At 44.2% G+C, this 27,549-nt stretch overlaps 1 protein-coding gene across 6 annotated transcripts in view; it reads right to left on the bottom strand.

Annotated features, from left to right (window-relative positions):
• NfI (Nuclear factor I) overlaps positions 1 to 27,123 on the bottom strand; it is a 91,264-nt gene extending 64,141 nt beyond the window's left edge. The window contains exons 1-5 of one of the 6 annotated variants that reach the window (XM_065447556.2): positions 26,133 to 27,123; positions 24,880 to 25,003; positions 24,515 to 24,670; positions 17,012 to 17,203; positions 6,724 to 6,907 (exon numbers count right to left, since the gene is read on the bottom strand). In XM_065447556.2, coding sequence (XP_065303628.2) covers positions 6,724 to 6,907; positions 17,012 to 17,203; positions 24,515 to 24,670; positions 24,880 to 24,945 — 598 coding nt within the window. In that variant the 5' untranslated portion in view covers positions 24,946 to 25,003; positions 26,133 to 27,123. Of the gene's footprint in view, positions 1 to 6,723; positions 6,908 to 17,011; positions 17,204 to 24,514; positions 24,671 to 24,879; positions 25,004 to 25,362; positions 26,048 to 26,132 lie in introns of those variants that run through there. The other 5 variants (XM_065447559.2, XM_065447554.2, XM_065447558.2 and 2 more) reach the window with 5 other exon arrangements.
• Between the last annotated feature and the right edge of the window lie 426 nt (positions 27,124 to 27,549).

The following is a 27,549-nucleotide window of genomic DNA, read 5'->3' on the forward strand; positions in this document are numbered from 1 at the left end:
TGATGGCATTGTCATACTGCTTTCAAAACTGCATCGACAGCAATCTATCATTATATCGTAATACTACTGTTGTCATTCTATTATCATCATTGCGTCGTCACACAGCCACTTTCATGCATCCGTTGTCATACCATCGTCATCACGCCATCATCATTGCGCCATCGTCATCACTCCAGCTTTGTCATCCAATTCTTGTCATGCCATCATCGTCATGCCATTGTCTTCCTACAGCCTTCTGGATACAGTTGTCATGCCATTATTATTATACACTTTTCATCATAACAATGTCCTCATACCGTTGACATGCCATCATCATCTTTGTGTTGTCATGCATTCGTTGTCAAGCATTTGTTAAACCGTAGTTGTGATGCCATCACAGTCGTTGCATCGTTGACATTGTAACTTCGCCATCCGACTCTTGTCATGCTGTCGTCATCACAGCTTTGTCATCGGGTGGTTGTTAATCCCCTTTATTAATTGTCATTTCAGTAACAGCATCAAATTGTCCTTATGTTGTCGTCATCGTACCACCTTTGTCATCAGTCGACGTTATTCCTTTTTCGTCATTTAATTATAATCATGCTGTCATCATTCGATTGTGATTACACTGCCATTATCATGCCATCGCTGTCATTTTGTCATTGTCCCACAGTCACTTTTATGCGATTGTCATCAATCCAGCTTCGTCAGCTGACTCTCACGCCACTGTCCTCATGTCGTCGTTGTCATGCTATTGTCATTATACCAGCGTCATCATTTAAGAATCGTAATCTCAATGTCGTCATGCCACCATTGACGTCATCCCTCCTTTGCAATTCCATTGTCGTCACTAAGTCGGCGTCATACAGTTGTCAGGCAGCCACGCCCATAGGAGACCTTGGAAACCAAGTGCCATAGCAAAGTAGGATGACACTGGAGAATGTCACATAAAGCCAAGGCAACGGAAGTCTCACAATGACCACTACGGGTGTTAAATAAGCATTACTACAGAAATAGTGTTTTCAGAAATATGAATGCTAATTGAATTATCATTGACAGTCATCGTGCAATGAGTTCTGCCATAATTTTTTATAAACGTGTTTCTGTCTGTAGTCGCAATCACATTTATGTAGTGCTGTGTTGGATACAGTGAGAGGTGAGCACGACAATGATTTGTATGCAGGCACTGGTTGGAAGCAGACGACAAGTGCTGCCTTAGCCATAAATTTACCGTGCTATATTCACGTTTCATGCTTTGTGAATTGTTGAGTTATTTCTGCAATAACTACTATGTGCATCGCATTTTCCTGTACAACTGCAACAGCATCTGTACAACAGATGCTGCCAGTAAAGGGGTCGCTGTTGGGGTCATCATATGGGTCAGGTGCATGTCTGAATTATCTGGTGAAGGCCAATTTTAGCATTGAAATAACGAAAGTTTCGACCCGTGGAAATGCATGGGCACCAGCCGAGACCTTCAGTCAGGATAAAATTAACCGGAGTCGAATTAACGGAAGTCTACTGTATTTTAATTTTCACTAAACTCTCATGGCATGTTCTGGGTGCTTTTTGGTCTCTATTAACATGCGAGTATTATCACTGAACACAACTTCCGATGCCAAGTTACACTCCAAATTAGAAAAATTTGTAGAAGTGTTCCCAATGGCAACCTAAACTGTAGGTGTAATTCTAGGCAGGGCCAGTATAGCATTGTCGACTGTTCCTGTATTTGAAATGATGCTTTTAGTACTAAGGCAAAAAAAAAATTTAAAAAGCACAGCTGCATGACTGAACTTGATAAGCAGTGAATAAGACGTGCTAGTGCTCGTAGTGCTAAGTCATGGACATCGTGAGTGTACAACTTCCGCGCTGAATATTAGATTTGCATGTGTGATGGTGCTTAGCAAACAGATTCATGAGTGACACATGATGAAAAGTGGATGTAATTCCTAGTGAATGGGGTGCTCCCTGTGCATGCCTATGAATGCAGACAATTTCTATATCTTCTTCCGTGCCCAGGTTATACACCTGTTAACATAGCCCTTCAAATTCATCAAAATTCACAATTCTGGTGCTTTATTACATTGGAATTTTGTTTCTGCTAGTCAGTGGAGCTCCAACGTTTTTGTTCAAGCACTAGAAATTTCCCTAGTTGAAGCAGCATGCAGTTCCCTTACGAGAACAGTTTTGCTGTCCCCGTACAGTACATTTACGGTGAAGTCCGGGCCGGCCTCCAGGCAACAGTGCTATTAGAAAAGCTTTGAACTCTTTCAATGATCGAATGACTGACCAATTTTTTTTTGTTGATCAGTTGATTAAGTCTAACATCACAAAACAACAAAATTGCTACGGGGATGCCATAGTGGAAATTTTGAGATAATTTTGGCTACCTAAGATTTTTTAATGTACCGTAAACCCTTGTTAACTCGAACTCGCATATCTCAAAATATCGGTTAAGTCGAAAGTTTTCCACACGGCCTTCCCCACCCATAGGTGTTATGTATTTGCTCCCATTTATCTCGAAGCATTTTTCGGGCGTAATATGGTTATCTCAAAATTTCGATTGGGATTGGTGAAGGCAAAGGCCATTACCAAAAGGTGATACAGACTCCGAGCAAGCGCTTGGTTCCTACTAAGTCCCGAATGTGGTCACGATCTAAGGGCGAATACGAAATTCCCACGGATGCAGCCATTTTCCGTCAACAGCGTCAAGTAACCTTGGAAGCAGTCACGTGATGTGCGCCGCTTGCGCGTGGGGGCTCATGGGCTTTATCGGGTAGTTGCTCCAGCAGGCTCCAGTCCACTGCATTTCGCACGTGCGAGTGCTCTTAGGTGATTGTGCATGTACGGTTGTGTTAGTTCTCTGTTTCGTCGTGCTATACGCACGACGCGTTGACTGCGATTTTTTTGTTGTGTGTGTGTGTGTGACGTAGTAGTTCTGCGGAAACCCACAAGGTGGACAGAGATTAATAAAGGGAAATAAGACATCTACCCATTCGTAGCAATTGCTACAAAGGAAACCCATACGGGTTCCTCAAAAGCAAAGCCTCAGAACAGAAGAAAAATAAAAATAAAAATGGTGTGGTGTGGTCAACGCACGATGACGATGTCCTGCCCCAAGCAGTGTAAATCTCTGACGCTGGAGAAAAAAGTCGCGTTAATCAAGGAAGTGGAGGAAGCAGGAAGGTCCAAAACAAGCATTGCCAAAGAATTTGGCATCTCCTTGTCGACGCTTTCGACAATTCTAAAATATTGGCAGAAGGTCTTGGATGGCTTCGAGCAAAGCTTTTCCAGCAAGTGGAAGCAGATTAGGGCCTCGAAATTGGAGCCTCGACACTGACTAGTTCAGTGATTGTGATGAACTTAGCGACGAAGTTTGCAAAGCTACCGGCTGCGCCAGCGATGCCGAAGACGGCGAAATCACGCGCTCTATGAGTTGGACGTCCCCATTACCGGAATTTTGTCCGACGCCGACATTGTTGAAATGGCAGTGAACAACAGTGATCATGCTGACGAAGAACAACCTAGAGAAGTGCCGACAACTGCAGAAACAAGAAACTTGCTACGCTTGCTCTGCAACAAAGTTGAATGCGGCAGCAACGAGCAACGGCTCATGCGGTGCATTCAGCAGCTCAAGAACACTTTTCTGGTGCCGAATGCCAAAGCAAAGCAGGCAAGCATCACCCAGTTCTTCTTTCCAAAATAATAAAATTCAGTTTTTCCTGGGAATTCTGCATTTATTTCAAAAGCTCCCCTCGTGCTGCGGAGCGTTTGTTAGCAGTGCTGGTTGTTACTGGGTCTTTCAGTGACTGGGTTGCTGAAATTTTCGGCATTTTGCTTAACTCGGAACTCCGCTTATCTCGAAATTTTTCCCAGATTTTACAAGTTCGAGTTAATGAGAGTTTACTGTATACCAATATTCCAGCACACAGGTGCTTTTGCATTTCACTTCTATCAAAATGCGACTGGGCTGAGAACTCTCAAGCCCTTGCAGGCCTGTGAATCTACCTTCCGAACCTTGCACAGTCAAACCTCGTTATTACGTAGTCGGCCGGGAACAACGTTTAGGTACGCACTAAACTATGTATTAATGCCAGTTTAGAAGCTACTTACTGGCCGGAAAGAAACTAGTACGTCATGATGCTCTCAAACACACACACTCAAACAGGTGGGTGGGCAGCAAAATATCGGCAATCTTCACACTTTCGAACTCGGTAAGGCCGCAAGAGAGTCTGCCCGCGAGGCCCCACTATCCTGCGACAGCTCGCATGATGCTCAAAGCACGGGCTGGGTCAGATAATGAAGGGCCATCATTCACTTCCACATTGTCATTATCGTCATCACTTCCACTTGAAGATCGGCAAGGCACGATGGCGGCAATGCTGTTGCTATCTAAGAATTCCGGGGATGTAACAATGTCGATGTCTCAACAATATAAACACGACATGCCGCAGCAAGGACCTTTGAACCCCACGACAACACAATGACCGCAAACACGCTGGCGGAATAAAGAAAAAAAATTCATGCAGGCATTTTTCAGGGAGTCGTCTAAGAATGCATAAGCTTTGTGCCACTTGCTCATCTCCATGCAGCCCAGTGTCATTATCAATGTAATGAAACTTGATCCAGCCACCACAAACATACAATAGTGCTGCGGTGACACGAACTGGTGCGGATGGCAGTGTAAGGTGCATTGATAATGCAAGAAAAGTACTGCAGGTGGTGGCGCCTGGTGCGCTGATGATGTTCCGATCATTATAAGCCATTATCGCTCATTACCACCTTATCCATCCGCATCGAACCATTATGAACCGTGATCAAAGGTATACCAGTGGTGCCTGTGTACATGGCACGGTTGCACGGATCGTATATTGAAAATTATCTGTGATGTCGACGAAGAGTGCAGAGGGCTAATATACGCAGGCTGTGTTTCTGCCACTGCAAGCTGAGGAGAGACGTGCAGGCCCACATCTTGAAAGCGATTTGCAAAATAGCAGGGTGCAGCTTGTGCCGAGAACTTTGTGAACACTGTGTTCTCACCACCTCGTTAGCATTGAAGCAACAGGCAGCATGAAGGTACAGTCGCTTGCTGCTGCAGGCTTCATCTGGAAAGCGGTCGTCTTATGGGATGGACGAACGGATGGAGAGACATTTTTTTCGTCAGGTAAGCGTAGAAATGCCTACATTTTTTATTAAAAAATGTACTTTTGCGCGGTTACTACTTGAATTGGATTGAACTGGGTTCGACGATGACAGCGAATTCGCACTCTTACCGGCAACTTCTGCGCGGTACAGGAAGCCCATCTCGAAAGCCATGCTTTTGCGTGCTGCAATCAGCAACATAATGAACAAGCAACAACGCTTGGTGTATCATCCTCTCACGTCCGTGTCGTTTTTTGTTGCGCAATATCATTTGAGTAATCAGCAACAGCTGTATGAGCAGGAACTACGTCATAGTGGCCACATTTAAACGTCACTATCGCTAGCGGCTGTCATCCAGGCGTCGCAACTCAAGAATCGAACGTCTGCACACAAGAGATTTTGCTGATTTCGTGCCTGTGCATGTAGAACGTAAAAACCATCATCATCAGTGGCAGCAGCAGCAGCAGCAGCAGCCTGGCTACGCCCTCTGCAGGGCAAAGGCCTCTCCCATACTTCTCCAACTCAAGAAAGAAAATAATATGCACTTGGTGGGCACTGAGTGACTACGGCTTAAGCAGTCAGCCAATACATAGGGTTCATTGGGGGGCTGGGTGGAGGAATCTTTGCGACTAAACCGTAATTACACATTAAGCGGGTACGTATTAATGAGGTTTGACTATAGTTCATTGCGAAGCGTTTCTATAATTTGATAGTGCATTGCGTCATGGCCCCGCTACCACTGCCGCTCCTGTACAGACTGAACCGAACATGGTAAAACCGTACATCTCCCTCAAACATGCACTGCAACTTACTTGCCTTCATTTCTAGTACAAGCTTCGAAAGGCTGGAAATGTCTCCCTGTGAATACCACGCACCACTCAAGCCCCACTCACTTCAAGGAAACCACTGAACACATCATTTACTCGAAATGTTGCCCATTCCTGATATTGTAAGACCGCTCGCTCAAGAACCCTTAAAGTAATAGAAAGGCTAATAAAAATTTAGTATCACCCATAGAAGGAAAGTAAATTTTGGTACATCTCGACAAAGTATGTATCAGCAACAAAATGTGGCCCAGAACCGTCACCCCAGACAACAGAGAAAAACAACAGGTGCCACCACCAACCACAACAGCATCTAAACCTTCGGGTGCCACAAAGCCTTTCGTTATAGCGTGTACAAACAAAAGAGCTAGTGGCATTCGATGACGAACATTGGCGGCAACTTAGTTGCATGTGAGCAAGCGTCTTTAGCAAGGAAACTCTATGTGCAAATATGGACCAAAGAACCAAAGAGAACTATTAATTTAAAACGGGTGAATAAGTAAAACACATCGATGCGGTTTATTAAAAAAAATTTAATAGTGAGGATGTTTGGGTAGCATTTGTTGTTTCATTATATAATTTTGTAGAGAACAGAGCCAGGGACCGGTGCATCTGAAGTGGAAATTAGAGATGGCTATGCTATGCATATAGGCCGACTTATTATACGTGTATTGTTCTGTGTTGCACCGTGTCAGACCCAATACATCCTTTGCGAAATGCAAGTTTTCTGGAGACTTCGAGAAAAGCACCTTCATGGTAAAACTTGAGGAGAGCTCACCGTGGCTGAGGATGAAGTTTGCGAGGTAGAGGTCGAGCTCTCGGACGGAGACATTGATGTGGAAAGGGTTGACGCAGAGCGCGGGGTGGTGGCAGTCGGGGGCCTTTTCCAGCCGCTCGCCATCGGTGCTCTCCAGGGGCACTGCCTTGAACAGTATCACCATCACCAGGTCCAGGCGCCATACCTGTGTTCACCCGGCCCCCACCAGTGAGCAACCTTTGCCTTCTCGAACGTCACGGCACATGCATCACTACTGCGCACAAAGGCAAGCCCAGCTCATTGGCTTTCTTATGGCAGACCTGCTTAATAAGGCCACTAAAGGCAAACTGCAACAAAATCTCGCTCAATATTAGCTTGTCATAAACGAATTGCGTATAATTTGAGCATTGTTACAACAAAGCCATACCAATGACCAAAATACCTTCGTTATACCCGTTATTCATTATAAGCATGTATTCATTACATGCCAGCATCAGCAAAAAAAAAAAAACATTTAAATTTACTTCTTTATACCCAATAACTTGTTTATCCATGCTCATTATATCGGAGTCTGTCAGTATTATTGAAACCATCTTGGCTAAGCTGCAGAGCTAATATTTGTTTAATTTCATTTTAACAGAGCTTCAACAGCCTCTTAGCAGGTAAAATGGGCACCCGGTGGTCAGCAGCCATGATATATATATCGAAACATGGACTCCAAGAGTTTTAGCTCGCAGCTGGCATCACCAGGTGCTGTGCTTGTTCTCAGCATTCTGGGTTCTGTGTCATTTTTGGTGAGTGGTCATGATGTTGTTTTCTTGACATTTCATATCAGAGAAATCTTCTTTTTGCTAGCCCTTCTTGTAACACATCCGCTCGCATTTCAATCATAAATTTTCAATCGAGGCTGCTCTAAATCTACACTACCTAAGACTTGGCTTCTTACACAGTCCCAAATTTCATTGCGGTTGGCCTCCTGACACTTGGCACTTCTGGACGCTTGGCACCTATAGAGCTTTCTTGGGTATGCCTTTCAGAAAGCATGCTCAAGGGCACACATGGGGTTTCAAAGGGGTGATTTTTCCACCTCAAGATGCCCATACTGTTCAACCTATGTGCATACGTGGGGCAACCTACATGTTTTCTGGTGCATGTTCCCTGCCTCTGAGATCTGTCAGCTCGCACTCGTGCGCCAACCAATCTTAGAGGCCATGCTTGATGAGGAGTGGCATGCTGCTTTGCAGCTAGATAACACCCCTAGAATTAGTAATGAGCTAGCTAATCTGCGAGTCTATGAACACGGATTGAACATATTTGTAATGGGCTTCTCGCTGTTTCAAACCGGCTGTGATAAGCTGCATGAGTGTGCGTGTGTGTGGCTGCATGTGTGTTTTGCTTCATTCTTTTAAATTTGTGAACACATTTGTTTGGGGCCCCTCTTGTTTATTCGTGTAAAAACGGGGCACAAGTTTCACTGCGATGTGGGATATTCCCAATTCATCCATCAAAATTTGGCAGCAGATCCACTATGGCAAGCCAAAAGTTTCAAGCAAATGGTGATCAGCATCAATGTTTTCATAGTGTCCTGTTAGGATTGCATTGGTTATCCTTGTTGCAAGGCATATGAAACTTACATTTATTTATTTATTTATTTATTTATTTATTTATTTATTTATTTATCTAAAGATACCTTACAGGCCTCTAGAGGTTTTGTGTAAGGGGGGTGAGATTATAACATACAATAATTAGAATACATATGTGAATAAATATACAAAAAATACAGGGTAAGAAATGCGTTAACATACAGTAATGTGATGTTAAAATTGTGCAATGAATAAACTGAATGCTTTTGAATGCGAGAGGTCACTGAACAAGAAACTTTCACAAAGTAAAATATGATCAATAGAATTACAGAGCGAGCAGGACATATTTGGCTATAACAACACAGTAGTTAAGGGATAGTAGCACAATATTAATGGGAAACTCAAGAAAAAATAACATGTTAGGTTATGTAGAGTTTGAAAAATGCATTGTTACAAGATGCCGGATATTTTCTGGGTCACTCTCATAAGCGATCGCGTTAGGAAGATCCTTCCAAAGGCAAATGGCTCTTGGGAGAACTCAGCAGTTAAATGAATTAGTCTTTCCGTAGATGCGCATGAAATTGAACTTATTGTACAACTGGTGTGACCTGTAATGAGGAGTAGTTAAGGGATAGTAACACAATATTAATGGGAAACTTAATGGGCACTATATTATGGATGTATTTATGAAATCGTGATAGCAGGGCTATATCACGACGATCATGCAAGGGCTGTAGTCGGAGGCTAAGCTTAATTTGTGTTATGCTTTTTTTATAGTCATAACAACGTGAAATAAAATGTGCAGCCCTATTTTGAAAAGATTAGAGTTTTTTGATCAAATATTTCCGATGGGGGAGACCAGACGGATGCTGTGTATTCAAGCTGCGGTCGAACAAATGTTAAATAAGCTAGTTTAAGAATTTCTTTAGTAGAATTATGTAACTTGCGTCTTATGCACCACAATGATCTCAAAGCATTGGCACATATGTATGCAATGCGTGTTGACCACAAATAAGTTGAAGCTAGGTTAACACCAAGATATTTATTAAGTATCATGCAAAAAGGTTATGTTACTTATGTGATAAAGAAACATAGATTTAGTATGCTTGCAGCTAAAAGAGATAATTTTACATTTACAAACATTAAGCTTCATTAGCCAAGTGTAACACCAAAGAGAAATAAGTTCTAGATTTTTTTGGAGGATTTTATGATCATCGGCACATTTGATGGAATGATAAAGAATGCAGCCGTCTGCAAAAATGTGCACATGTGAGGAAATATTATTTGGTAAGTCATTAATGTATATCAGAAATAGTAATGGCCCACGAACGCTGCTTTGTAGTACACCTGAAGTAACATGCGAAAGAAGAGCGGAAAAATTATTAACTGCTGTGAATTGCTGACAATTGCAAAGAAATTGTGAATCCGTGTTAGTGTAAGAGAATCTAATTTAAGAGCAGATAATTTCAAGCTCGAACGGCAATGTGCTACGAGGTCAAACGCTTTTGTAAAGTCTAGAAAAGTACAATCAGTTTGTAGATCCTCTTCCATGTTAATATGCAAATCAGTTGTTAATTCTAGTAATTGCGTCTCACAAGAAAAGTTTCTCTGAAATTCGTGTTGATTAGAAAAGAAAAATTTGTTGGCTTCCAAATGACTGTAGACATTTGATGTAATTACATGTTCTAGCATTTTGCAGCATATAGAGGTTAGTGATATTGGATGGTAGTTTTCCGATGCGTGTTTATTACCTGACTTAAATATGAATATGACCTTTGTTATCTTCCAGTTTGAGGGCAGCAAACCTGTCTCTAAAGATTGCCTGAAGATGCCAGACAAAATTTTACTAGATGCTATGACGGTGTTTTTCTGAATTTTAGAATAATTGTTGTCAATGCCACAGGATGTGGTTAGCTTGAGGTTATTTATCAGGCATGCAACACGTTCAACTGTTATTTCAATTGGTGACATGTATTGGTAGTTTAGCTCCGATGCATCTGACAGATCAGGCTGATCTTCTGTGGTGAATATAGAAGAAAAATAAGTATTGAAAGTAGAAGCACAGTGAATATCTGGAATGGGAGCGTTATTGTTGCGTATTATTATTAGGCGTATTATTTTACGGTCCAATAGACCAATAAAGGCTGTCAGTTTTATTAGTGTATCAGGTCTATCGTTTCATAATCCAATAACATGAAACCAAAAGACATCAATAAAATATTTCTATTAGAACTTTTCCTAGGGGTGTATGCAAGGTAGATGCTACACTATTCAACTGCAGAAGTTGGTCAAACCAGGTCCTATGTTCCTTGACTGAATTATTCCTCGGAATTTTTTAGAATTGCAGTGCGCAAGCAAAAGTAATCAAAAATTTCATTCATAGTGCCTACCTTCTTTTATCTTAGGTTTTCTCAGACTATTAGAATGTGGAAAATGATCTGAAAGTTATGTAATTTCACTAGTGCCACTCTTTACAAGCAGTGTAGTGCTGTGCAATACAATTACAAGCCCTACACGTTGTACTAAAGCCTTTAAGTGTGCCAGAAATTTTTCTGCCACCACGTATGGTTAGAACCCCTCCAAGCAGTTTAAGCGCAGTGCTAAACTTTGCTACTGCTGTCAATGCTTCGTCTACCGGGTAAAACAGCCAGCTTTTCTGTTATTTGGGGTGGTGTACTGGTACAGTAAAAGATTTCAGAACTTCTTAAACTGTCTTTTTATTTCTCTACTCCATTAGTACATAGACCTTGATCTTTGTGCTTATGCAAAAAAAAAGGAAAAAAAAAACGTTCTTATGAGAAGAAACACGGAGATGATGAATTTCCTGATGTACATAGAGGTGTTACCTTCTATATCTACTGAAGGTATCAAAACAAAATTAGACTTTTCATGTACATAACAAACCAATTAGTAATAATAACTGACTTGAAAAACAATTATGGAGAGCATTAGCTTTTTGATAAATCTTTCACCATTTACAGATTACCAGTTACTGGAGGTGTGGATGGCAGTAGCAAAGCTCATAACGGCATCTTCCAACACCTGAGTACAATGTGTTTGAAGCATTCTTGTACTGCATGGGTATATTCAGTGAAAGAAAATGACTAAAGAGCTGTGCGCTAGCGATTACGTTGCTACCAATGCTTAACAAGGGCAGTTCAGTAGAATATGGTTGGTCACTGCAGCAGCAGCTTTATACGCTCTCTGGTTAGATACTGTGCCACAAGTTGCCACTGCCAATGCTCCTGCTGCCACACACCTGTCTGGTAATCCAGTTTTCTGTAAACAGTAATTACATTTATGAACAGGTTAAAAGTCTCTTATGCCTCTGAGCTGACTTCAGTTTTGTGGAGGTCAGTATATAAATGTTAACACTTATGGCACCTTTATAAAAAGCACACCAAAATCTGAATACGTGACCATATCTGTAACCTGCCTCCACTGAAATATGAATGCCTCTGCTGGCATTTAAATCCATGATGCTGTCATCGGAAATTTAATATCACAGTCATCGAATCCCGTGTAACACGTATATAATTGGATATGAAAGGGATGTGTTTTGTAATCTGCTCAACCATGTGGACCATTATGTGCATGATTTTGGGGCATAAGTGACTTGATCTGTCACGCCAAGCCACAACCACAAGCTAGCCATTCGTGAAAACCAAGGGCATGTAATGAAGCTGTTTCAACATTGGCTCAAAACTGGTTAAATGTGGTCAAGTTTTTTTAGCTAAACTTGAAGAAAACAACTGCACAATCAAACTAGACAGTTAGATGGCCCATCTGGAAAGTGGGCAATGTTTGCTTTATGCCAAGAGACAACTTAGGTGCCAAGAATACAGTAACTGAAAAAGCAGCATGTTTCTTTTTTAATTTGTATAGCGTGCAATGAACAGGGTTTCCCATGCAGAACCAGCAATCTCCGAGGCCATGCTCAGTTGCGCACTACTTCCTGCTTCGAGTATCTAGTTACAGATTTTAAAGAATGAGACATATTGCTTGACAGAAGATAATACAGTATCTTCACAGTAGCAACACCAATCTTTCCCTATCAGCATTTATCACTCACAATAGCTATGTTCTTTTGACAAGTGCTGCTTTAGACACTTTAGACTGTTATCACATTATTTTACTCAATGTTTGCCTTCAGCATATTTTTAAAGGGGCACTATGTAGCAACACTATAAATACATTCCGATCAGCAAAGTATTCTTGAGAGACTGTCTTTGTTGATTTAGCACTATAAGGTTGGTTATTAAAAAGAAAAAAGTCAAACTTCTATTCTTTTTTTTTGTACATCATGCTGTGACATTGGCATGGGTAAACTTGTATGACTACATGTATTTTGAAGTATTTTCTCATTTTTGGGCTGTTTTTGTACAAAAAAGCTTTGAAACTTGCTATGCTGAGTCATTTGCTCCTTTAGAGTACAATGCGTCATTATTTACCGATAAACGATTAACGAGTTAGAATAAATATTGTCAAAGTTCAAGATGTCATGGTGTGGGAAGTTCCAGGACAACATCACCACTCGTAACATTTTACTTTGCCATGCCTTAGTAGTAAAGCAGTACGAGCAGCTCATAGTAAGAGTCGCTACATTACCGTTACTGCTAAAGCTTAAAGACCTGCTACTAAAAGGTTCAGTAGTGCATATTTCTCTTTGGAATAGTATCAATATTGAGAAGCCTTCATACAAAACTTTACATACAAAATATGAGCAGATGCATCACAATAAAGCTTGCAAGAACAGATGTTTTTGATACTGAAACTGAAAAAAATAAAATAAAACGCCACTACAGCTTGCCAAAAATTACACAGCCAGGACACGAGAGAACCAGCGCAGCTCTCCGGAATGCCCTCTGAGATTAGGATGGCACCTGTGCCCGGCCTGGAAATCTTGGAGGTGATGTGCTGGAATACGCGTCACATCTATGACCCAACCATCTGCTTAATTTTAAAAATTAGACAATTACCAACCCTTCTGCTTTGGAAAGACTAATTTGACATAGTACAGTAGAATCTCAATAACTGGAAATCACTTAAATGGAATTGCCGCTTAAACACAACAGCAGGCTCTAAATTGGTTGGCTCTGTACATGGGTAATGTAAATAAAGCTTTCGTTAACTGGAACCTAAATTTTCACAACTCTCTGCAAACAAAACCGTAGATGCACGATCTAAAGCACTTTTCAGCAAGAAGCAGGATCCGAAATACATGTTCTGTGACACCTGTTTTGTATCCAGAAGGCCGTTGTTAAAGGAGGGCAACTAAGAATCAAGCAGGAAAAGATTTGATAGATCTTTAAAGCATAGCACACACAAGTACGGACAGCTTTGGGGCACCACCACTCACCCTATAGATCAAAATAAGGACAACCAAAATTTTGAACGCCTTAAAAGCATGCCCTTCGATAACTGTGTGACTGGCACAACTGGCTACATTTTTGTTTTGATACACCTTCAGCACCTCCTCTAAACCAAAACTAGAGGAGGCTAGTCAATCCAGTAGCTCTCGACCGTGCCCAAACCTCAGGACAAACAAGCTGCTATATTCAATTCTTTACACATTTAACATATGTAAAGAATAGGTCACATAGAATACTTTGATGGCTTCAGCAACCACCATTTGCTCCAAATAACAATAAACACAACGCCACCGGTTACGGGTAAAACGAGAAAGCAAATTCATGATTACAATAAGGGCAATTATAAAACAATAACCTCAGAATTCGAAACGTGCTTCGAAAACACAATGTGGCCATCATTTCACGATAGATCCGTTGAAGAAAACTGGCTCATGTTTAAAAATACACCGTGTGCATTAGTAGACAAGTATGTTCCACTCGTTAATATAACGAACGGTAAGTTCCACCCTTGGTTTACTAAATAGCTTCAGCACATGAGGAACAAGAAAAAATGCTTGTATAATATTGCTAAGCGAGACCACACATCAGCAGCATGGCAGAATTACAAAATGTACCTGAAATCATACTGCTCAGCTTTAGGTGAAGCTAAAGATAAATATTTTTCTAATGATCTTCCTGAGCTGCTTATAAGAAAAATTCAGTCAAGTTTCGGAAAATAATAAAGCCCAACAACGAATCCGATCAATGGTCATTACAAAACAGCACTAATATTCCTATTCCAGACAGCGAATGTTCAGAGGTATTTAATTAATTCTTCAGCTCTGTATTTACACAGGAGAACACTTCAAATATACCTTTTGTTCCAGAATTAAGCTACCAATACGTGGAACCTATTGAAGTCACTTTGGAGGGCCTCTCTTCTCTCATAAATAACCTTAAGAAGTCTTCTTGATGTGGCATAGATGATATAAACTCAAAGATTTTAAAGAATACGGTAGAAATTTCAAGCAAAATTCTCTTTCACATATTCAGACAGTCACTTGCAACTGGCCACATTCCCGCAGATTGGAAGATGGCGAAAGTTATACCTGTATTTAAAAATGGCAACAGGAACTCCTGTGAGAATTATCGTCCCATTTCCTTGATATGCATTCCCTGCAAACTGCTTGAACATATTATCGCTTCGCAGATTTACAGACATCTTGAGAGTAACAAATTCCTTTTTCATAATCAGCATGGCTTTAGGAAGGGCCTCTCATGTGAGACACAGTTATTTGAATTTACAGCAGACCTACACACTAACTTAAATTATAACTTACAAATTGATTGCTTGTTTCTTGATTTTTTTAATGCATTCGACCGTGTCACACATTGTCACCTAATATCAACACTCTCTGCACTTAAATGGGACTGTCTTACCTTGTCATGGCTCTGAAATTTTCTGTCTAATCGTCAGCAGTTTACTATTGCAAATAACTACTCTTCCTTCGTAACAGAAATGTCTTCTGGTGTACCACAGGGTAGCATCCTAAGTCCCTTGCTTTTTCTAATCTTTATTAACGACCTACCTCAATATTCACCGACAACTGCATAATTTATCAGCCAATGAAAAATTCAGATCATCATCTCGTTCTTCAGCAAGACCTTCAACAAATTATTAGCTGGTGCAATAAATGGCTAATGACTTTAAATGCCGCAAAATGCAAAGTAATGTCATTTACCCAGAAGTCGGCAACCTCACCGTATCCCTACCATATTAATAATTACACTGTTACAGCAGCTACACAGTATAAATATCTAGGAGTTCTATTCACATCAAATCTTTCTTGGACAGAGCATATCACGTCCATTTCAGCTAACGCCTCCAAATCGTTGGGGTACTTGCGACGCAACTTAAGAAATGTTCCTTCAAATGTTCTCAAGCTAGCTTACCTAACTCTCGTTCGTCCCAAGCTCGAGTATGCATCTCCCATTTGGTCCCCTCACCAGAAATACCTAATTGAAACGCTAGAACCGACCCAGAATAGAGCAAGCCGCTTCATCATAAACGATTACAGCTACCAGTCTAGTGTAACACAAATAAAAGTTAAGCTTTCATTACAATCCTTGAGCACTCGCCAAGACATTGCCCTTTTAGCACTGTTCCACAAATTCCTTCACTCCACTCGAACACCCGCATGCTTGAAACGACCCTACTCAAGGTCACATAGGCTTCATAATCATTTCAGCTATGCCCCCCTTTATGGTTCTACAAAAGCATTCCATTACTCTGCTCTTCCTCGTGCTATCAGAATATGGCATTCGCTCCCGGACAGCATTGCATGCCAGTCCAACTACGATTCATTCCGTGATGCCTTGACTGAATGCATGACTAAAGAAACGTGAAGTTTTACGTTTTTCACACAATGCTTTCTATACTTGCACTATCTTTTACAGCTTATTGTCGCATTATTACCATTATGTCGCTATGGTTTACCGTTCCGTTGGAATGTCACGTTAATAACTTTTTTGTCTTTTTTTAATCAATAATACTGTTTAACAGTCTGGTCTTGTTAATTACAAGACTTCACTGAAAACAATCTGTGTGATTTATTACTTGTTATTATATTGTTTTCTTTTTTTTCCCTAGTGAATCGTGAAGTAAATAATTCTTTTTCATCTCGGTTGCACTTGCAGTTGTAGTTTGCAAACTGCTACGATTTTTAGATGTCATGTATTCTATGTATTTTCTATGTACTGCACCCCTTACTCAATGCCTCACTTTGATGCCTGTAAGGTATTTTTAAATATACAAATAAATAAATCTTTAAAAGTGCTAAGTGGGTGTGTGACGTATGGCTCGGCACATCGTTCTCAATAAATTGAACTCCTGTTAACAAGAATATATTTCTCCGGTGTTTTGAGGTTTTGTTTAATGATATTCTGCTGTATATATGCTACTCATTTATTACCGATAAATAGGGGTGTGCAAATATTCAAAACATTCAAGTTTTGAACTGAAATGATGACCTTTGTCTTCAAACCAAGTGCTTACTATCTGTAAATTCAAATATTCTTAATAGTCTTTGAATATTTCACAACTATCGACTGTACTCAATTCAAGATAAAATTGTAGCAAGTCTACGACCAATTTAGTCCCCATGTCCATAGGAAGTATGAAACACAAGAGGTTGTATAGTGGAGCATACTGCGCCGCCCAAGGAGCCAGATTTGACCAGCTGTACTGCAGTCACTTGTACTCTCTGAAGAGAGGACCACATTCGTACACTCAAACTAACTTAGGTGAAGAGAAATAAGTTTGTTTTTAACTTAATACTCTTGTTAAACAAGAAAGAACGGGCAGGGCCGACTTGCCTTGTCAGCCTGTCGTAGGCAGTCGATGCGTCGCATCTTGCCCTTCTGGTCGGGGTTGCTAAGCACGCAGGCGGCCCGCCGCTTGCCCGTGATGCCCAGCACAAAGTCCTCGCGACATTCCTGTGTGATGTCCTTGCGCAGCTTGCCCAGCAGCCGTGAGGCCCACTTTTGTTTCACCTCTGGACGCTCGCCCTGCGTGCGCAATTGGGCGGCGCCAGTGACCTTTGAAAAATAACTCGTGGACTCTTTCTTCGCCATCGGTGGCTCCAGTCACTCACCCAGAGTCTCAATGTAAAACCACCTGCACGCGCCGTCGGCCCTGCAGTCTACGTAGCTGCACTTTCGCTGGATTGACTGCGCATAGGTCGGCACACTCGTTCACAGGTACATTGACTTGGACTTACTACCAACTGATTTCACAGGTGTGAGATAGAGCATTACTGAGAAACGAAGGGTGTGAGTGGGAATGAGTGCCATTTAACTGCGGCCATGGCAGCCCGCCTGCAGCAGGTTGTCTTTTCGCCCACTTCCATTTTCCTTATCCTCATTATTTCTACATTTCAATTAAGAGAACAGTTCATTTCCCTAATGTCTTCCTTGCCTTAAAGTTCCGTTGACTTCACGTGGTTTCACTACTCTTAACGAAAAATCTAGCCCCACCAGTTCTCTCAATTCTTCATGCTCATGGTTATGTGTCACTACGCTGGATGATTCAGTCACATCTTGTTTTGCTCACAACATTAAACAACAGTGAAGCTGGGTCAGGGGTTAGCTGGTGCGACTTCATGGCTGTGCGCTGTGCCAAAAGACTGGGGAAAGATGACACAAGAAGACAGACAGGCAGGATGATGCGCGAACTGACAAATGGCTTTAATCTCTGCTTGCCTTCTTTTGGGCCCTGTTACCATTATCATATTTCTAATTTGGTACATGAGGTGCATGGCGGGAGAAAAATAAAGTAGTTGTCAGCTCCCGCATCAGTGTGTCTGTTCGTCTTCTTAAGTTTTCTTTCACCAGTATATTGCCAAAACCTAGTAGTGCACGGAGTCATGAATCAAAGAAGAGACCTTTGCAAGGTACGCAGTTTTCTCCACGAAAAAATAATAATAATAATAAAAAAATGAAGGAGCTACAATTAATTCTAATGCAGGGATAAGAAAAGGAAAGAAAAAAATACATATGAAATGGCACTAACATATGACACCTCACAGTAAAAAGGCACTGTCCCTAGCTGTGAGGTCTCGAAATATATTTTATGAGTGCGTCTGTAGTTTAAGAGGAGATGCTACTCAATAAAATTTTTCTTTTTCTATCATTTGTAGTAGAAGTTCGAAAATTTAGCCAATAGAGTTTCCAAAGCAAATATTAAATACGTCGCTAGTTTTTCTTTCTTTTTGTCTGGCTGCTACATTTCTTGAGTAGTCATGTCCTACAGCAAAATATAGTGAGCTCTACGGGCACATTCTTGTGAATTAAATTTTTGCAGAAAGTATTCTGCTGTATTCTGCTGTATTCTGCTATTAGATCTTTGTAGATTGCAAAGTGCCAATGTCTATCCAAACAGGATTTATAATTAGTGGAACTCTGCAAAAAAGAAGATTAGTACTCTTCAGCTTAACTCTCCACAAGAAAAGATTAGTACTCTATAAAGATACCTATAAACAAAGGAGTCAGACAAGAAGACACAATATGTCCAATGCTATTCACTGCGTGCTTGGAAGAAGTATTCAAGCTATTAAACTGGGAAGGCTTGGGACTAAGGATCAATGGCAAATATCTGAGCAACCTTCAGTTTGCCAATGACATTGTTCTATTCAGCAACACTGCAGACGAGTTACAACAAATGATTGAGGACCTTACCAGAGAGAGTATAAAAGTGGGGTTGAAGGTTAATATGCAGAAGACAAAGATAATGATGAGTAGCTGGGCAAGGGAACAAGAGTTCAGGATCGCCAGTCAGCCTCTACAGTCTGTGAAGGAGCACGTTTACCTAGGTCAATTAATCACAGGGAACCCTGATCATGAGAAGGAAATTTACAGAAGAATAAAGATGGTCTAGAGCGCATTCGGCAGACATCACCAGATCCTGACTGGAAGCTTACAATTACCATTAAAAAGAAAGGTGTACGATCAATGCAAGTGCTGACATATGGGGCAGAAACTTGGATATTGACAAAGATGCTCGAAAACAAGTTAAGGACTGCACAAAAAGAGATGGAACAAAGAATGTTAGGCATAACATTAAGATGTTAGGCATAACATTAAGATGATTAAGCTTACCATTACCATTAAAAAGAAAGGTGTACGATCAATGCAAGTGCTGACATGTGGGGCAGAAACTTGGATATTGACAAAGATGCTCGAAAACAAGTTAAGGACCGCGCAAAAAGAGATGGAACAAAGAATGTTAGGCATAACATTAAGAGACAGGAAGAGAGCGGTGTGAATCAGAGAGCAAACAGGGATAGCCGATATTCTAATTGACATTAAGAGAAGGAAATGTAGCTGGGCAGGTCATGTAACACATAGGTTACATAACTGGTGGACCATTAGAGTTACAGAATGGGTGTTGAGAGAAGGGAAGCATAGTAGAGGATGGCAGAAGGATGGCAGAAGACTCAGTGGGGTGACAAAATTAAGAAATTTTCAGGTGCTAGCTGAAATCAGGTGGCGCAGGACAAGGGCAATTGAAGGTTGCAGGGAGAGGCATTCATCCTGCAGTGTACATAAAATAGGCTGATGATGATGATGACACTTTAACTAATTTTTTTCACAATCCCGTAAGAACAGCCTTCTGCACCTATAATTGTCCTATACCGAAGACACTTAGCATACATACTTTTCTAAGACATGTAGAATGCTGATATCTACTTCAAATTGCAATATCTCTCGGCATTAGTTGTGAAAGTACAAGGTTATATTTCATGGGATTGTGAAAAAAATTAGTGATAGTGTCCTAATTTTTATTTTTGCATAGGTTCAGTAATCGTAAATGCTCTTTAGATAGATATTGACACTCTGCAGTCTACAATGAGTTAAATAAACTACAGCATGATGTCTTTTGTGAAAATTTTGTATACTAGGAAGTGCCCACAATGGCCACTATATTTTGCAATTGGCTAGGACATAACTAAAGGATATAGCAGCTGCCCAAAAACTGAAATATTTGAAATCTACATAGAAAACTATATGAATGGCAGTATCTTCAAATCTCTAGTACGAATGACAAAAACAAAGTTGTTTCGAGTAGCACCTCCCCTTTAAGCATGTATTTTATGCCATCTTGGATTGCTCAAACTTGCAACAGTTCGAGCAAAAGCGTGTTGCCACTTTAACGAGCTTTAGCTAACTGATGCTGACTCTTTCATGACTGAGTTCAGCTTACCAACACCGTACTTTGAGGTGTGGTAACATTTACAAGCATTGCGTCCACAAAATGCGGCAAGTACTTGCATAATTTCAAAAGGAAGTTCTGAATGCCTATTTGCCATCGCCAATCTGGTTGCATATTACCTGCAGCAGATTCTGCTCCATTTGGACAGATAATGAGCACGAACAATGAACAGAATGCTACACACCAGAACTATGGCTCAGCTTGCACTCCTGATCACTTCGCATTCACGAGACATGCAAATTACTGACTTTACTGATCTTGCTACGTTCTATGTAAAACTCAGCTTAAACAACAAGATAAGCTGCTTCACTCACAAAGTGAACATCAGTATTTTGAGTTCGTTGAATGTTCCACATTGGTAGGGGCAAAGAATATTTAAAGGCCAAATGAAGAAAATTTCGTCAAAATGCACCTCACTAAAGCAATTCTTGATTGTTAAGCCTTTGTCTTTCAATGGGTTCTAGACAACTGATCTTGCAATACAAGTCCTCTAATAATGATGCACAGTGCATGACAATGCACTATTGTGTTGTAATGTTTACAACTAATACAAAAAAACAGCATTACATAACAGCATACAGACAAGGTGCTGTGTAAATGTTATGTCCTGCTTTCCCTCCCACCAATGAAATACTAACAAAGGAAAACAAGGAATAATAATAAAAGAGAGAGAGAGACATTTAAGCTGTAAGTGAGATAGAACGAATGGATAAAATGTTTGAAAGGGAGATAAACAGCGGATGATGGTAACCGTGCAACGAATGCGTTTCTGCAACTGTCACGTCAGGTACCACGAATACTGGTTTTAGGAACGTCGAAGCAAAACACTAAAAGTTTTCAATGATGGAGCATTCTTACAAAACTATCTGCACTTCTTCAAATGAAAGTGATAAACAAAGAAGCAAGCAAACAAAAAAACAAATGATTATCAAGGCTAAATTTTTACCCTTTAAAGTTAAGTGTGCATAAACCATATCATAGACGATACCATTGCAATGTCATGAATTTCATGGTATTTTTGCTCACATCAGTCGTTGTTACGCAACAAGATCTACAGATTTTGCCAGGTTTTGTTTATCTTCGTGCATAGTGCACTTTTTTTGTGTCTGTAACCAATTCGTTAGGTACAAGCATTGCCAAAGTATCTGATGTCACATGGGCCTGACGCAGAATTTAAAAATAACATCCCTACCCGTCTTCTGGTTTTGTATTGCTTACACTGCACTGAAGCCAACCTTAAGATAAGGCTGAGCTAAATGCCAACTCCCCAAATTTTTAGGCTATCAACCTCACTTAATACAGTTGGACCTTGATACAACAATCACAGATAGAATGGGATCATCGGATATAATGAAGTACTAAATATAGAATTACCTCAGTGATATCGATATGTAATGCATGTATGCGTAAAACGAATATTGGGTATTTCACAAAGGTGTCCTCGTGCTTGATGCTACTTCGATTTAATCAGGTCCAACAACTGCGTTTCTCAGTTGGACTTCTCGATCCTTTAGGCATGCAGCACATCATCACCTGTTACTAAAGCAGTCTTACTTTTTAGATTTGATGGATACACTGAATGAGGGAATTAACGCCCCAAGCAACACAGGCTTGGCTATAAGAACTGTACTAGAGGGCTATAGGTTAATTCAGGCCACCAGGGGATCTGTAAGACGCCACCAAGGCTTGGTACTTAGGTGTTTTTGAAGATTGCATTTTCCTCGGTGAGTTACCCCCACTTTTCTGTATCGGGCATGCCTGCTTCTAGCCTTTCTCGTGGCCTGACCCGGTTACAGTGCAGTAAAAAAATAATTAAAGAAGTCCGACGCCCTTCCTACTGCCCTCACGCGAGAGGTGATGCGATAGAGTATGGTGTGCAGTAATTCCGGCCCATTCTTACCCCAGACTCGCTCTGTCCTCGGCTTCAACTAGAGGTTGAATCACCTTTCAACTTTTTCTACCATGCTCCCATCAAAATGTGGCTGTCACAGCTGGGAATTCAACCCAAGACCTTGTGCTCAGCCAAATAATACTGTAGCCACTCAACCGCTGCAATGGGCACTCCATAGATTATGAAACGAAGTTGCAAATGTGCATGTATTTGCCATCATGGGTGCAATTGCACACTGCATACAACTGAGCCTGTTTCACCTTAACTAACAGGCGATCAACATTTTAAAATTGATTTTTTAAATCTTTCAATGCATAGCAGTTTGCTGGAGTCCACGGTGGCCACTGAATGCAACCATATCAGGCAAAATACTGATGTCAGACTAATTGGGTCAATGACTCTTGAATTTGATGAAAGCTTCTAAAGCTTACAGTAGGTTTCTATAAAGTGTTGCAGTAATATATGACACAACGAAAGCAGCTTCACTGTTTGTCACTGGTCATAAGACTTAATCTTTAATACTGTGGCAGAGCTTGCTGTCCCATGGCAATTTGTATCATGGCAGAAAGCTGAGTGAAAGACACCTACCATGAGTTTCTTTTACACGTGATAATCATTGCAGTATAATAAAGGAAGTGATGCAAATGTTTGCACCCATTAAAATATATAGCACAATGAAGTACAATTTCCTAAAAGCCATGCTTGACTTCACTCTTGCTATGTAGGCTCATACCCCGTGTTTCGATTATACTCTATATGAGCTCAATACGGATTGGTTTCAATGAATATTAGGATTGCCCATAACAAGGAGTTACTGGTTTCACCGACTGGAAACGCACAGCTAGGGGTTTGCAATGTTGCAGGTTATTAACAATGCTACCAAGAACTTGCAGTGCTGAATGTTAATGTTACCTGCCTTTTGATAAGCCTTTAGTAGAAACGAACTAAGGCCTGGCAAAGCCATACATATCTAGATTGTGTGCACACACATCAGGTAACCTCAATGCAAAATGCAGCATATATCACATAAACACACACGTAAAGTGGTAATTTCAGTTAACTCTGCCTCAGAAATATGGCATCATATCAAAAGCATACAAACAACAGTATCTGATATGACAAAAAAAAGAAATTAAAGAAAAGTCGGAAGAGCAAAAAATTGTGTTCATATGCCATGCGCAGCCAGCCTTCCACAATGTTGGTGGATAAAAGAAACACGAGTGTCATGTAACTAAAACGAAATGTATATTAAAGATTGCATGAAATATCTTTGCATGGGAGAACAATTTTTAAGATGGCTCCAGTGAGCTTTGGTGAAAGTACAACAGCAAATTGGCAAATGTATGGGCACAAGTGAAAGACCTCACTTGTGAGTGAGAACATTCTTGGCGGGGACCACCTTCTCTCTCTCTACTTTTTATTTTTTACCCGAGGCAGCATAGGTGAGTGGTGCGGAAGGCGAGGGGGAGGAAGGGGGTTGCTTTTGGCAAGCGCCGTACAGTTTATGTGCAAACATTCAAGGTGGGATCCAGTGGCCCACAACAAGGCCCACTTGGCCGGACACCAGCTAGCTGCGGGGACAGTGACCGAGGCGCGCTATTTCATGACACCTCGGGCGTGACCTCGACTTCAGCCCCCGGTGGGGGCTTCCTATCCTCTCTCTCTCTCTCTTTCTGCTTGTACGCGTGACGCCCTCCTTAGACCGGCACGCGCGCTCGCACTCGACACCATGCACGGTCTTCCAGCTCCCGGCGATTCTCCGCCGGCACGTGCAGATAAAACTTTCGGCAGTCGAGTTATTCGTGTTGTGCGTGGGCTTTCGATGGCACTGCGCTCGCCGCCGTGCGATGCGCGCGCACGGCACGCGCGTATCCGCAGGCTGCTCGTCGAGGGTCAATCCACAAGGCGCGTACGGGCTCGTCTCTGTGAACCACAATATCGTCGGCGCGAGGCCTCAGGGCGGAGCAGAAGTGCTGTTTTTTCCGAAGGCGACTATATAGCTGTTACCGCGGGGGAACTGCCACTAGCCGATAGGCCGCAGCTTGTTCAAGATTGCGCGCCTGCCGGAGGGAGGCGAGGGGGGTGAGGACCTTGGCAGTGTCGCTTGCGGGAGTGGGGGGGGGGGGGGGGGGGTGAGATGTAGGAAGCAGCGAGCGAAGGGCGGCTGCCCGGCGGCTCTGTGTCAAGGCCTCTGCGCGCCGCGCGCGCGAGTCCGCACCTGAAGCTCTTCCTTGCAGCGGCGCTCCTCGTCCAAGCTCATGCGCTTCTCGTGCTTCTTGAAGTACTTGCGCTTGGCCGCCTGGAGGTTGAACCAGGTGTACGAGAAGGCCTTCACATGAGGCAGGAGGGCCTCAATGAATGGATGGAATTCATCCTGCGACAGCACACGCGGAAGAAAAACATGCGCGTTATACGCCGCACCGGCGGCGGCCAAGGTGAGCGGCCCTGACGTAACAGCCAGCAGCAGCAGCAGCGCGCACGGCGTCACAGGCGGCCAACCTTGGGCGGACCGGAAGCGCGCGCTTCTGCTGCTGCTCGTTTCGCTGCTGGGCCGCAGACCTTGGATGCAGCGGCGGTACCCACCAGAGGCATGCAGTCCCGTGAGAGCTGGGGAAGGCTACAGCTGGCCGGTATGCCGCACGCCACCATCGGCTGCAGGCCGCTGGGCAGGCAGTACCACGACGAGGCAGCGGCTCCGCTGCGACGCCTGCGCGACCAACACACACACACACAACGCGTTGCGCGCGGGGTCTCTCGATTACGAGCCGCCAAGGCCGCCCCGCGATAACGGCGCCCAAGGTCCGGCGCCGGGGGGGGAGGCCACGAGCTCGCGCGGCGGCAGCGGTTCCGAGTGCGCGGTGGGGTCCGAATGTCAAGGGCTGGACCGGCGGACCATCGGCCGAAGCAGTGGGTTCGCACCGGCGGCGCGCATTTCAAGGTTGCTCATCGCGCAGCAGCGCCGGGGGGGACCCGGCCGCGCGCGACGCGCGTCTATTTCGAGGGGGGCGGGAAGCGCCGCTAATTCGGGCTGCCCTGGAAATAAACCTCGCTCGCGCGCGCGCTTACCTCATGGCTTGGAGTCCCCGAGGCGGTCCGCATGGGAGCTCCGCGGCGGAAGCGGCGGCAGCAGCGCGCGAGGGCCTCCGCGAAACTGCGCCTCCAAGGATACCACATTACACAAGGACAGTGCGGCAAACTGGCCGGCCTTGATCGAGCCCGTTCCCTTTTGGGAGCGCGCCCTCGGGACATGGTCGCCCATGACGAGTCGCCTTGGCGCTTCCGAGCCGCCAAGGCGTGCAAGGTCGGCCCCGTTCAAGGCTCGGCTGACATAACTGCCGCACACACACACGCACAAGCCGCGGCCGGGGACAAGCAGACGCCGCGCAGAGGCTGCTGTGCCGCCGACGTCGCTGCGGTCGCGGGGCAAACCCCCCCTTTCGAGAAACGCGACACCGCTCGGACACGGGACCGACCCCCCCTCCTGCCACCGCGCACATCGCCGCGCGCGCCCCGCGTGCTCAGCTTTCACGGCGGCGCGCGGCGCGGCCCATAACGGGCGATCCGAAACCAGCGCCGCGAGGAGGGCCCAAGGGCACACGCGGGCTTAAGCCTCGCGATCGTGCGTAGAGCCTAGGCCTAGCGCTCCGTCGCCGCCGGTCACACCCGGGGCACTGACGAGCGTCGAACGCGCAAGCAGCCAGCGCGGCGCCGCTGACCTGGCTTGGGCCCAGCAGCCGGGGCCGCGGTCAACCCTTCCAAGAGACGGGGGTCCGCGCGCGCCGCGCCCCGTCTCAGCAGCGCGCCAGCCAAAGGAGAAAGGCACACAACACACTCACCATGCTCTAGCGGCAGAATCCAAGGGGCGGCACGCGCATCCTTTCCGGGCACAACACTTGGCGCGGGGGCGACTCGGTGGCGGCAGTCGACGACGGGAGTGTTATCACAGAAAATACGCACGCTCCTTCCGGGTTTTCCTCGCGGCGATACAGACACACGTCAGAGAGAAAGGCCACCGACGAACGAACGAGCGGGGTCCCACGGAAGCGCCGAAAAGCGCTGCGCAGCTTCTATCGATTCCACTGATCCCGGGACGAGCAGATGATGGCGGAGGATGAAGAGCAACTCGCCGGGCCAACCAAACAAAAAGCTGCGCCAAAATCAATGCGGATTTCAACTGTGGCGTAGTACGGGCCAAATAATCGCCGCAGCCGCTGCAGTGGGTCGCTGGGCGTGCGAGCGAGCGAGGCGGGGAGGGAGGAGCGATAAACCGGCCCCGAGCCGTCACTCACCGCCGTTTGGAGCCAATGGCGGCGCGCAGGTCGCGTGACGCGCGGCGCGTCACGCGCCTAAGGGGGCGGGACCTCCACTCCACGTGAGGCCGCATCACCCGCAGCGCGCGCGCGCGTCGGTGGTCGCCGACGGCTACCGAGGTCGTTCCTCAAAAAGAAGAAAGCAAACGAGACAACCATTCTCTCTTGCGAGCCCGCTTTGTGTGTTGGATAACGCAAACCCGATCAGGGCCCCCGAGATAAAAACGGCCCGAGAAAGCAGACGTCAAAGTTCGCCGGACGCCGCTCGAGCGAATAATTGTGGACGCTGCTCGATTTCTACGCGCAACGGCGCAGCGGTAGCAGCATCCGCAGCACAAGCAGACGACGCCCGAGAGCGGACGTCCCGGGAGCTGAGCCGAAGAGAGCAACGCTTTTATTTTTTCCCAACTCTCTCCCCATCTTCGCCGCTGTGATGCCCGGTCGTTCGCCTGCCACTGGAACTCTGAAAATAGCGCCGTGACTTGGAGCTCTCGCTCGGCGTTCACTCCGTCGACAACCGACCAGCGCGAGGGAGGCGGCGCGCTGCGGTGTCGCTAGGCGCCCCGTTTTCGCGAGAAAGACGTGCAAAGGCGAGGGAGCGCTAATCGCGGTCCGTATCGGCGATTCTTATATAACCGATGCGGACTTCCGATTAGCGGCGCTGCGCCAGGGTCGTTCCGACGGCGACGCTGCGGCCGGTCCTCACCCCCGCCGCTGCCTGCGCTCTTCGTTGCAGCGGTTGGCTTTGCCGTGGCCGGACGCCGCTTTTGCGCTGCCGGCGGCGTCTGCATATGGCGCGCAGCTTCGGCGTCGTAAAAAACGCGGTTGCCGCGTCGCGCGTATGCGCGTCCCTCGGGCACGAGGCTTTTCCCAGGCCATTCATCATGTTACCCGAGACAGGTGAATGGAAAAGTGGCTCGTTACGATCCGCTCGTGAGAGGGG

This window comes from Dermacentor albipictus, chromosome 9, assembly GCF_038994185.2.
Source record: "Dermacentor albipictus isolate Rhodes 1998 colony chromosome 9, USDA_Dalb.pri_finalv2, whole genome shotgun sequence".
In the NCBI taxonomy this organism is placed as follows: Eukaryota; Metazoa; Arthropoda; class Arachnida; order Ixodida; family Ixodidae; genus Dermacentor; species Dermacentor albipictus.